The sequence below is a fragment of the Corvus hawaiiensis genome, chromosome 6 (assembly GCF_020740725.1).
Source record: "Corvus hawaiiensis isolate bCorHaw1 chromosome 6, bCorHaw1.pri.cur, whole genome shotgun sequence".
NCBI lineage: Eukaryota > Metazoa > Chordata > Aves > Passeriformes > Corvidae > Corvus > Corvus hawaiiensis.
The window spans coordinates 18,260,439-18,273,500 of NC_063218.1; the positions used below are offsets into that span (position 1 = coordinate 18,260,439).

Here is a 13,062-nt window from a genome sequence, read left to right on the forward strand (position 1 = left end):
GAAATGTCACAGAAGGGAAATGCAGCTAAATTTTTCTTTAGAATTTATCCCAAGGCTGGGTACTCTGACATGATGACACAGTTTGTCGTGCCAGCATGGCCATGGCCTTTCTAGTTATCAGTTAATTTCCAGGGGAATAGCTCTAGTTGATTTTATACTGTAGGTTTTGTTGTTGCATCCTGTGAAGAGATATTCTGAGAATCTCCCAGTTGTTGATTTGTTTATTCTCTTTTTTAATCTCGCTAAAGTAAATTTCCCTCTGAAATGTGAACAATACTTTCACAGTGTAAACTGGAGGGAGTCATTGTTAGTTGATTTGGATGATTCCTTCTCAGAAGTTGACAGTCACTTATTTGGAATTGGATTTTGATTTTTTTTGGCAGCATTAGTTTTCTTTAGGAGGAGAGAATTTGTACGATAGTTTTGGCAATAAAATGGTTCACTTAGGAAAAGTAGTTGAGTGTCAGTTTGGATACACAGCTCCCTTTTGGGGAAGTATTAGGTGGCTTATCCAAACCAAGCTCTAGGTCGCTTGCTTTGTTGTTGGTAACTGAAAAGAAATTATAGGGGTTAGGTGTGATTAAAATCTGGTAACTAATATAGTTGATATGCTGTAGAATTCTGGAGACATGTAAACAAAATACTTTGCTCAAAAATTATTATCAAAGAACTAGCAACTAGACTGAAGGTCTCACAAAAGTGAAACCAGCAGGATATTATTTCAGTCTAGTTACTTCTAGGAAGAGAGCTTGTATCCAAGCTTGTATCTATCACCAATGTTGGTGATAGAGAAGCTAAAGATTGTGTTTGCAGTGCTTTCTGTCTTTATAAGCAACATTAGTGCATGTTAGGACAATGTCTTATTGATGTATAATCTATAGAAACGTAAGGCATATGTAATGGCTAGCTGAATAGAATTGTGGCCTCTAATGTGATCAACAGCTTTAAAATAACAAAAATTAGACATCAATAGAGTACTGGTATTTCTCAAGTTGAATATTCCAGGTTGTTTATTTTGCTGTTGTTGTGTTTTAAATTGTACGGTGTTTTCTGTTGTAGTATATGGTGGAAACCCTTCAAGTGTGGCATTCTAGACTTGATTTTGAATCTGGAAAGTCCAGTCTTTTCCAGCAGCTCCTTCCTGTAAAGGTAAGTTGATCAGTTCTAATTACAGTCCCTCTGCAGTTTCAGGTGTGTCTTTCCCTTTTGCTGAAACTCCTTGACTGTCATGCTTAAGCTGCATATTTAGGGCATGTTTTATTAAGGCTGTTTGACTGCAGTTTCACTGGCTATATATAAGCTTAACTGGAGGTAATAAAGAATGTGGGGAAAAGGAGTTTTCAAAGCAGCCCAGAGATACTTAAATGCTGAGGCAAGAAGATGGGATTTTTGCCTTAAATCAGGACTTCAGAGGATCTTCTTTACCTCTGGAATTTGGGTATTTTGTCATTTAGTTGTTAATTTTTGCAGCTTGAGCTTTCTTCAATTCCAGGTATGGAGGGGAAGATTTTCTTTAGATCTAAATGTGGATGAAGTCTACACTTTAACCACACTCAAGACAGGACGGAAATGCGATTACCCAGAGCCGCCTCCTCCTCAGCCCTTTCCTTCAAGTTACAAAGATGATTTCAATATACGTAAGCCAGAATTCTCTTATCCAAAAACTTAATTCACATGCAGATACAATTTGTGATGTAGGAAGGCAGTAAGTTATGTTATTTGAATTGTCTGCATGAGGTAGCTTGAAGATCTGTTTTGTTTTTGTTTATTTATATGTGTTTTTCTGACAACTTACACCTGTATGAGTGTACACCTTACGCCTGCAATGAGATGTATTTAATTTTATGTCTTAACTGGTAGTCACTAGCACCAATTCTTGATTCAGTTGGTATAGCTCATAACTATAGTGAACTAGTTTTTGGAAGGCAGATTGGGAAGAAAATAATTTACTTTGCTCATGTGTTTGCAAAACTGCTGTCTGCTTAAAAACTTCAATTTTGGGGATTGCTTTGATATAGCAAGTCAAAAATGTGGAGAAAAATTTTCAGGGGAAATTTCTGAAAACAAGTACACAGAAGAAAAACAATGTTTTAGAGTTGATGTGTATTTTATTTTCTGAACAGGTAATCCACCTTTCAGTGAAGCCCCAAATTTTGCAGATCAGACAGGTGTATTTGAGTACTTTGTAAATGCTTCTGACCCAGGAGATCATGTGTTCACACTCCGCCAGGTGGTGGTTCAGCGGCCCATCACTTGGGTTTCTGATGCAGACCAGACCATCAGTGTCATAGGAAATTTTAAGTGGTATGTAAATACTATTTTGTAGTGGCATTTGGGGAAATGTCCTCTTCACCAGTGTGAGTTACGATCAGTTAATCTGTCTCAAGCCTCATTTCTCTTAGAGGGCTTTTGCTTTTGCCTTCAGATTCACTGTAGACATGTAGGAATGATGATTCAGAGACTTCTGAAAGTCATTGAGCCCTGCTTAGGGCCAAAGATCAACTGTATCTGTCTAAATGACTCTTAAAGGATGGGGAGTCCACCACATTTCTTGGTTGTTTAGCCCACCGCTGCATTATCTTAGAATGTCTTTTTTTGTTTATGTCCTGTTGGGCGTATTTGTTCAAGCTACTTTTTTAGAATCATGGATCTGAGTTGGCATACTAGAAAGACCAACGTGTGCCCTCAGTTTCAATATTTCTTAAATTGGACCAAAAAAAGGATTAATTTTAAACTACGTAATTTTGAGTTGTCTGTCTTATTTGTTAGCAATTTGGATCAGTTTCATAACTCTCAGACTATTTAATTGATAATTTGATTGTATTTGTTGCAGTCTGCCATCTTCTGAGCAGTTCCTAGAATTGTGTGGATTTGATGCCAATGCTGCTTAAACCACTTTTATTGCTGGGTGAAAGTAACTGAGGTTTACTGCTTTGACAAAAGTATGGTTACAATTGCAATTCTTTCTAGGAGCTATAAATTTGCTAGGAGCTACAATGATGGTAATTCAGAATTAAGTGGCATATTTTAGAATAATGTTTGTTTAAAATTAATAAGCATTTGGGAAAGAGCCTGTTAACTAATTATGCTTTTAATAGTAATCATAAACTTCGTGCTTAAAACTTTCTCTTCTGCTTAGAAGTCTAGCCTAAACTCTTTTGATGCATTCTTTAAAATAGCCATTCTGTCAGGTTTTTTTCACTTTGATTAGATCATTGATCTCACAAATGGTTTTTCAGAGCATGCTTCACACTTCTATTTTCAGGCGTGGAGGTGTGATTGAATCAGTTTGGTCCAAAGCCTGAAAGAATATGACCCTCTTGTACTTGGAGGTTGTTCTTCAGTTATCTGATGTTTTTTTTTGCAGCCCTCTGTTAAGAAAAATCTCATATTCCCCCTATAATCAACTTTCCCTCATTGAGTAAATCATATTCAGTGATTCCTATAACAGCTACGCAGGATGTATTCTTAAATTACTGTACTGAGATTCCTAAAACCTTTCTATTACTTTATTTTGGTTCAATTTCTTTCTGAGTCTTCATCTTGTTTTCAGAACCAAGGTTGCTTCCTGAATATTCAGTTTATTATTCAAGTTTTACTGGTCTGTAACTTTTCATAATGCTAGTTCTCAATTTCAGGCCCTCAAGTTTGTTTGCTTCATCCTCAGTTTAAGACTCAACTTGTCCCTAGCAGATATTTTCAACAATGAGAGCCTGCTATTGAAATTCTGAATCAATCTTGCATTAAATTTCTCTGTGGGATGATACTTTACTTCAGTCATCAATGGCAATTTATCATGATTCAAATTCAGGATTGTTTAGTTGGTTGTAGTTTGGATTTTAAACTTGTACATGTGAAAGCTTTTTGTTCTCTTATCCTGAATTTGTTAGTGTTTTTCTCTGATGTTTTTATTGAATCTAGGTATATTCTGAAGGTATTACTGTGTAATTAATTCTGTATTGCTTTGAGTCTCTTTATAATGGCTTAAGGAATATGTGGGGGGTCTCTTTTTTAATACATGGGGAGGCAAGAAAGTAATCTTGTTTGTGTAATGACTATATATTCAAGAATCTGGTACGTCTAATAGCATTACATTAGAATGAAAACTCAGGTAATTCTTACCATTACGTTAGAAATTAGCAGAAAAGTTGCTAGAATAGATATTCTCTGAATCAGTTATCAGCTGAGCAGCTGTCAGAGTCTTTTCACATTCTGTAAATAATTATGGATAATTTTTACTTCTTAAGTATGTGAACTTTTGGATGTATCTGTATTACAAGTGCTTTCAGACATGGAATGTAGATTTTTAGTTTGAATATCCACTAATAGAAGTAAAGAATGCTTTTATTTTTTTATGGTTAAGAACCTTGTAGTGCAAGTTCGCCTATGAGGAAGTTGTGTTAATTTTCTAGGTGCTATTTGATGGTTCTGGTATTACTTTGCTTTATTTGCCTTTACAGCTCTCATTGCGTGCATAACACAGTGCTTTACTGTTGAGCTGGGGTGTCATCTCAGGAAAATCAAATAATTTCTACATACTGCCTGCTCAAAAAAATGGATTCCTTTCTTGTTGAAACACTAAACTTCTCTTACAGGGTAAACCTGACAGTCACTTGTGACATCTACATAGAAAAACCACGTGATGGGGGCGTGTTTATTGCAGGAAGAGTTGACAATGGTGGGATATATGTGCGACGTACCAAAGGAGTTTTCTTCTGGGTTTTTGCAGATGGCACCTACAGAGTCACTGGTGACCTAGGTAGGCAGCTCTTTGCAAAAGTGGGTGCTGACATATGGACATGTCATTTTGATAACTTTGATAAAAATGGGTAATATTCAGATTTTATAGTTCATCATCACTACGAATTTAACCTGTTGTGTTCTAATGATGGCCACTTTTCATATGTGGAGAAAGCATTTGAAGGCTACTGGCTGGCCCATTTCTCAGGCTCAGCTTTCTGGAGTTTTTGTTTTTCCACTGACAAAACCTGTTTTACGTTATTTTGCTTATCATAAATACTCTGATACAATATTAATTACAGAAAGATTTGATCTGTGTTCTAAACTACACATTTAAAAAATCCTGATTGACATGAAGTGGGCTTTTCTTAGAGAGCGGTTCAAGTCACTGTACTTACATATGGCTTAAGTGATGATGATAAGTGGCCTCCTGTTTCCTCAAATTGTGCATTCTCCTGTTTATGTAGCTCAATGGAGTGAGCACGTGTTCTACTTGTGATGCTAACATTCATGTGTGTTCATCTGTAGAGCGCTTGACAGGCACATGGAAGAGTGTATGGTAACACTTCATCAATAGCTAAAAGTTATTTTCAATTTGCTTTGAAATAGTGGCATATTTAGTTGTTTAAATGCATTTCCTATCACTTCATGAGTATAAATTAAAATTTTCAATAGTTTCTGATGAGTCAAATGTAGCTTCTAGACCTACAGTATATCTGATAAGATATATTTTTTGTGTTTGGGTGTCTGTATTCCTTTCCACTTTTACCATGGACGGGTAGCATAAAGAAGGTTTTACATAGCTTCCCTTAACAGACCAGTGCTCCCTTGCAGAGGAAGTTAGACATTGCAAGACAGACCTTGCAATGTCTAACTCAATATAAACTTAAGTTTCAGCTGTATGGAAATGCATACTTGTGTTTAGGATCGACTCCATTTTTCATTTGTAATAAGAACTAGCAACATTACCTGATTAGTTTCTCAGGCTGCCAGAAATGATTTTTCCTAGATGAAATGAGTGGATTTTGATTAACCACCCAATTATTTCAGGCTGAGACTCTTGTTACACAATATGATAATTTTTTCTGTACAGCTATTTTCAGTCATCTTTATATTTTTCTAGAAGGGAGCCTGAATGTTAAATTATCTTGCAGCAAAAACTGTCTACTGAATAATTGAAGACTTGTAGCACTTAATTTTTTTCAGATCTTCATCTTCCCTCCAGGTGTCATTCACACCCCATTTTTTCTTAGCTTAAATTTTGAGTAGAACTAAGCAACATGATAGTGTGACAACTCAAACCCTGTGATTTAAAGTAGTTACACACAATACAGAAACAAGAAGATCTATAGAGCAAGCAGAGCGATAGCTGCTGTCACTCTTTGTGAACCCATACTCTCCATAGAGTGAATCCTCATCTCATGCCAAATTGCCAAGAGCATTGGAGATTACAGTGAGAAAACAGTTCTGGGAAAACAGGAGAGTGCGCTGATAATGCAGCGTCCAGGTTTGCATATTAAGCCTTCCATGCTGCAACTGAAATTGATGAAATGTCAATCCTAAACACTTCTGAAAAATAGATATTCTTATCTTTTTGCTGGCTTGGTATTTATCAGTTTCAGCAAAGGGCTGAAGTAACACTTCACTAACTTAAGTATGTTTTGCAGCTGGAGAAGAAATATTAATGAAAGGACTTTCCGGTGTCCGGGATAATGCATGGCACACACTTACTCTCAACATTCAGGTAAGGACATGGACAAATAGCTAGAAAACCAGTTATGAAACTTTCAGTCCTAAATGGCTTGGGCAAAACTGTGCTATGCTATTGGTGGTGTACTTGCATTAGTTTACCCTATTTAAAACATAAATAATGTCTGTTATTTTAAACCAACATTAAAATACCATACCGAGTTCTGCTGCCTGTAGTTTTAGAGAGATCTTGAGAAACTGTAGAAGGTACAGAAAATGATTGGAAAGCTGAATTGAAAGCTGGAGGTAGAAGGGTCAGAGAGGCAAGTCTCTTGTTTAATCTGACAGAAAGATGATGATGTGACTTCCTATTCTTAAAACAGTCAGTAAACTACTAAAGTAGCCTGTGTTAAAAATCTGTGTCACACCAGTTCCCTTTGCAGGCTAAAGCCTTGTATGTGGAGCTAGTAAAGGACTGGGGAACTCAGATAAGCTGAGTTCCTTCTCTACTGTGGTGGAAGAGCGCGGGCATTGTGTTACTGTATAAAGGGGCTGCAGTTAGTGAGAAGCCTGTCCACATTTTTTTCCTTCCCTCCAACTCCACCCTTTTTGACCATAGTGACTTGGTGAGGAAGGTAGCCCCAAACTGTACTTTAAATATCCCTGTGCACTTCAACGGGTGTGATATTGGTGCAAGTATCTAAAAAGCTTTAAGTTCCTCTTCTGAATGCCTAATCCCTTTGTCTAACATAACCTTTGCAACTGCAATTGGCCTGAAAGGTAGGGAAGCTTGAATGCTAGTTTACCTTTCAGGTTCTACACTGAGTTAGCAAAGCTGTGAGTTAGGGAAGAGGAGCCTTTTATATATTCACTGTAAAGGCATTAGATCTGTTTCACAGAGCTGATAGGCACCAGAAGATTCTATGCACTATTTAGATGCATCTCTGCATGAAAAATGTGTGAAATGTGGTTGAAAGTTGACTTGACATCTTTCTGCTTTGTCTTGTCTCCCATGTGAGTAGGCTCAGTGTCTACACAGACCGTGGATTTTACAAAGCTAACATTTTTCTTTTTCTGACAGGGCAATTCTGCCTCAGGACTGTTAAATGGTTATCCACTCTGGGAGAATGTCACCATTTTGAAACCGAAGAACGGCTGGGCTGCTCTCGGAACTCGCTCGTTTGAGTTTGCACAGTTTGACAATTTTCATGTTGAAGCTTCCTGAGGTGGCTTTGGCATTTGGAGAACCTGGTTCTCATGTTACTTTGAATAAGAGCCAAGTCAAACTTGGAGGAGAGCTGAGTGCTAAACTGTGATTGATCTGTTGGCAAAGAGTCTGTATTTGGCCCTTATTATTTGTTAAAAGTTTATTTGAGTAGGTATCAACATGACAGTACCTTTATCCCCTGCTATGGGATTTTTGCCCTTCAGTTTTTGGGGGTAAATTTTAGTTCAAGGTAATGATGAAAACAAATTCATGGATTTAAATATTGTTAATAACAACATCTTAACTTACCAGCTCACTTCTGAGATAACTTTAGAAGTTAACAGCAGACAGATGCATCTTAAGCTGCATTTTTTAACACTTCCACTATTATGTCCATTGCTTTCACTGTGAAAGAAAGAATTAAATGCCAGTAAGCCTTACGAGCCAGTGGGCCCCATACTTTTGTAGGTCTATCATTCTCAAATTTCATTTGGATAAAGTACCTAGATTTCCTAGAGTAAAAAAAGATGTTTTGTCTGTGTTTTGCTGCAGTCTGTGACTAGACATTACAGTACCCCAAGTGCATTTGATTACTTCCAACTTTCACTGCCAGCCCTAAAATATATCCCATTTTCAGTGGAATGGAAATGTGCCTTATGACTTAGCAGGGAGTGCAGGATGTGGCTTACTTTTAATCTACCTCCTCTTTCCAATGAAGGGGTTGAAATGGATGAAAAGATACCATAACTTACAGTTTGTTGATGATAATATTGTGGGGTTTTTTTGCGTAGTGCAAAGAGTAATACATTGCATCATGGATATTTTCATGTCAGGTCACATGTGGAAACTGACCTTTTGTTCCTAGAAACTTGGGCAAACACCTCTCTCTTTTGATGGATTTAGAGCTTTGAATAGAAAATAATTAAAGCATAACAATGATATTTATTTTATTATATTACTGTGGCACAGAGGAGATATGCATAGTATCACTTCCTGATACAAAAGAAATTAAAAAAAAAAAAATCAGTCTTTGCCCATAAGAGTTTGCAATGTGATCATAAGGTAAGTGACAGTAGGTGGACACGGAAGGAATTGTTTAGTGTGCTGAGCAGTGCTAATGACACTACAGTGTATGTTTTTAAACTTTTCCTAGCTATCGTGAAGTTCAGAGGTTAATTCAGAACTTTGGGAATGGAGGGATTCTGTTTTGCTGTTGCTTCATTTTTTTTCCCCCAAGTTACTGTGTTATAAAAAACCAAATAATTGAGAATACGAGGTACAGAATGGGTTTTTCCTCACAGACGTTTGCAGTTCAATTGGCTCCAGAACTTTTCTTGTTTGTTGTTGGTCAGTGTGAATGAAGGTGATGTCTATTCCTCTAATGAAATGTGCTTCCTGTGTCCATCTACTTTTCACATTCACATGCTGTTTAATTGACAAGCAGGTCGTTTCTCATACTTGATAAGGCTATAGCAGCTATATGAGGCCATTTGTAGCAGGCAACATCTGGAGAAAAAGATTTGCAGTGTACTTTGATTTACAGAGATTGTTCTTCTGATCCCCTTTATTTTGAAGTCTGATTCCAGTAATTGTTAACTTCAGTCTTTGAAGTTGTCATCAAATATAAAGTTAGTGTAATACAAATCATTCCTGGAAAATTTTTATAAAGCTGATCTTCCACTTTCCTTTTTGGAAAAGAGTGTTTAAAATTCCATCTCTAGTAAGTAAAAATGTTGTGTCTTTTAGCTATTATATTGATACTACTTATTCATACTTGGAAATTTCATACATGCCAGTAACCTTGAAAAATGGTTTAAACCACTAAACTTTAAAACTCTAGTAGAAGGCTTCCAAATGTTAAGTAAATGTTTACTTAAGTGGGTGGAAAATGAAAGGCATTTTTTCCACATAATTTTCAGGTATGGATGCAGATCTGTTCATTACTTGCTTGATTTCCTCAGGAATGTCCCTGGTCACTCCCCATGCGAAGGAATCTGATTTTGGGTCCTCATATTCACGTAATATGAGTATGATAATCTCAGAATAAATTTATTTTAGCTGTGATAAATTTTTGTAGTTGGATGCTTCTTGGAGACTTCCTGGTAGCTTCTGTGGCTGCAAGCAGTGTTTGTGTAAGAGAGAGATCAGCAGTGATGGAGTTATTCCAAAGGAGCTGTCCATTTTTTTAAACTTTTAATGCACTAGTGTAATAAACTGTACTGTTATATTGTGTACTAAACACAATGTATTTTATCACTGGAAATGTTGATTTTTTTTTTTTTTTCTAATCTTAATTTACAATGTTTGAGGATTAAAGTGTTATGAACAGAGTAAGTGATTTAATGGTGACATAATGTTATTCATCTTTATATGTCTGTAATTCTTCACCCTTCAGTAGACTGTAGTATGTTTGGCAATAACCAGCTGTCGGGTTTTTCACTGAGGGGTGGATTTATGTTGTTGATTATAAATGCTAATCATTCCAAATGGACAAATAAAACACTTAAAAACGCTTTATTTGTGCAGAATGCTTCTGTAAATGGGCCTTGGTTTTCTCCAGTAAGAAAGCTGACAATTCTTCCATTGTGATTTCTGATAAATATGCTTGGCATTAACTTAATTGGATTGGAAGAGTATAGCCAACCAGTCCTTATTAAAAATATCTCAAAATCCATATGCAGTAGGACTTGTGCTATTGATAAAATGATTTCCTTATAGCACTCAATACACATTTCGCTTTTTTCTGGTTTTTTTTGGTTTGGATTTTTTTTTTTTAATTTAGTGAAGGGAATGAAATTGTATTTGAGGACCAGTGATGCAAAACTGCTGAGTACTAAGGTCTTGTGAGATTTAGCTGAAGGTAAGTTTCTAGATGTGGAGGCAGACAGTTTTGTAAGGATGTACTTTTAAAGTTTAAAGGCTTTTTTATTTTGAATATCCTTTTGAATCTAGCTTCAAACACACTAGTTTTTTTTTCTTTAAGCTAAACTTTAGGATTTGATTTTACAAGGAAGGGAGAAATTCCATAGAGCTAGTTCTATTTCCCAGTCCATCATGCCAGTAGATCCAACTTACCCTGGAATTACTGCCTTCCAGTAACCAGCTATGTGCTACCACCTGCACAAAACACTGCATCAAAATCAATTCTGTCCCTTCTCTGCCCACTCCACCTTTGAGGTTAGACACGAGCAGTTCTTGGGGATTTCAAACTCCTGCAAAACACAGGGACTCCTTTGCTTTAAAATGGCAGGAGACTCTTTAGGCTTCCCATGATGGTTCCTTTTGCAGCTGCTTGCTTGTATCTCTGTATCAAAAATAAATTTCTACTTTCAGATTTGATTTGGAGTGGTAGTGGTTTGCTTTTTCCTTATAGAATCAGTTTTACTGCATTGTAGCAGCAGGTCTGTTGTTTTCACTTAATAAATTTTCATTGTTTTACTTGGAGTTTCTATCCAGAGTCCATTTTCTGGAGGGGTGTGGGTGTTATGAAACCAACCATCATAATTACAGCTGTCTTTGATGATTTTGGTAGTATGGCCAAAGAGGGATAATGCTTGGGGACTTTATTATCCTCTCTTTGATGTTTTGGTCTTTTTGATTTTTTTTTTTTTGTTTGTGGGGGAGGTTTTTGTTTGTATTTTGGGTTTGTTTTTAAACCCTTCGTAAGTACTACATTCATACGTGTCTAGCACATGCTGGGAGTGGCAGACAGGCAGGTTGTAAAAACCCTCTAATTTTGAACACTCCCTAGTCTGGTAGTGGAATCATCAAGTAGCTTTTTTAGAATTCTGAGAGTAGTGTGCATGGAAAAGTCAGCATGAGCAAGTTCCTCTTGCTGTGTTCCTTCCATTTATGCCCAAGTGTCGCTGAAACAATAAGGGTTGTGTTTCTAGAACTTGTGTTCTAAAAAAACCCCAAAACACCCACTAGTAATAGAGCAGAGGAAAATGTGTGCTGCAGCAGTGTTGCCAAGCTTTTACTGTGTGCCAAGATACTTCTCTGCGGTTTTCATAGTGGCTAAGACAAACAACTGTGAAACGGTGTTTTTCCTCTCATGGAATTATGTTTGGATAAGGTTAGAAACAGACAGAGAATCCAACACCAGTTTTGTCAGGGGCTCCCAGCAACTTTGCAATGAGTGCATTAAAGCTGACTCCTACTTTTGTATACCCCAGGCTAAACCTAGACATACTTTCATCTGCTTTCCAGAGGTATCCTGAAAGTATTTGCTGGTGTGTTGACTTAAATTTTTTTTAGTGCCTTTTCTGTTGGTATCAAGTGTACCTGACTGAGTTTAAACTTCACTTAGGGCAGGAAAACAGTAATTTTTGGTTTTACCGTGCTCACAGATGCATTTCAAAGACAGTACTGTCGTAGTGTGTGGCTCAGTACAGAATTAACTTGAGGCTATGTAAGAGGAAACTGAACCTAGTGTGTAGTATTAGTAAAATGTTATGCAGCCATTGTCTGGGGATCCTTCATGGTCTAAGACAGAGAAGGTAACACCAAAATGGCTATTAAAAAACCAAAAAAACAACACCAACAAAAAACCTCCAAACTGCACACATATTACCAAATAGTACTGGGAAAAGCAAAGAACAGTCTGGGTTTAGCTTGGCTTCCTTTGTTCAGTTTCTCCTGGAAAATACAGCTGTCCTCTTTAATGTGCTCCATAAACAGTGATTCAGTTACAATGCCTACAGAGAGTACAAGACTTTGTTGTTGCTGAAAAGCAAATGTTTAGCTAATTACAGACACTGGTATTTCCCAAGAACACGAGAATCAGAAAAGGTAAGAAACCACGAGAACAGGTTATGCAGGTGAAAGGTATGTCTGTGATGTGTGAATCAGTCCTGCTCCTGGTTGCAGAAGATTCCTTCCCTGTGGGCATAGCAGCAGAGCTGTATGAAAAGGGCAAATATTTCTCTGCTACTGCCACCCCCCTTCCAAGGTTTTGGGAAGCTTCATGTACACTGGCCAATCTGAGATCATGCAGGAGTGACTGTAGCCTCTTAGCTTTATTATATAGTGTTAACAGAGTCATTTGAAGGAGCAGCTGGCAATGGCTAACAGCAAATCCTGTTAAGGATGTCCATATTCCCTTCTGATGTGATTGCTCTTGTAGTGGTAGCAATAAATGGTAGTGTTCACTGGCAGGAGATCAGGCAGGCTCTGTGCTGAACAGAGGTGCACACAAACGTCTTGGTGCAGAGATCTATAAAGCTTCACTGGGATGCACAATGTCTCTGGCAAAAGATGCCTATTTCCTGTTTGGTCTAAGATGGCTGTTTAATGGTTCAACTTAGTTTTTTTATTGCTGCTCAGCTGCTACTTTATCCTAAATAAATTGTTCTGCCAGCATTTTATGAAACATGCTCATTGCAGCAGGGCAAGCCTATACCAAAAGGAGGAGGCTGAGGATACCC

The 13,062-nt window shown here is 37.2% G+C and overlaps 1 protein-coding gene across 2 annotated transcripts in view; it reads left to right on the forward strand.

The window, feature by feature from the left end:
- The window catches only part of GALC (galactosylceramidase), a 32,857-nt gene extending 22,708 nt beyond the window's left edge, over nt 1–10,149 (forward strand). For both annotated transcript variants that reach the window (XM_048306350.1, XM_048306349.1), the window contains exons 12-17: nt 1,060–1,149; nt 1,493–1,637; nt 2,124–2,304; nt 4,596–4,759; nt 6,408–6,484; nt 7,511–10,149. In XM_048306350.1, coding sequence (XP_048162307.1) covers nt 1,060–1,149; nt 1,493–1,637; nt 2,124–2,304; nt 4,596–4,759; nt 6,408–6,484; nt 7,511–7,654 — 801 coding nt within the window. In that variant the 3' untranslated portion in view covers nt 7,655–10,149. The remainder of the gene's footprint in view (nt 1–1,059; nt 1,150–1,492; nt 1,638–2,123; nt 2,305–4,595; nt 4,760–6,407; nt 6,485–7,510) is intronic.
- Nucleotides 10,150–13,062: the final 2,913 nt, after the last annotated feature.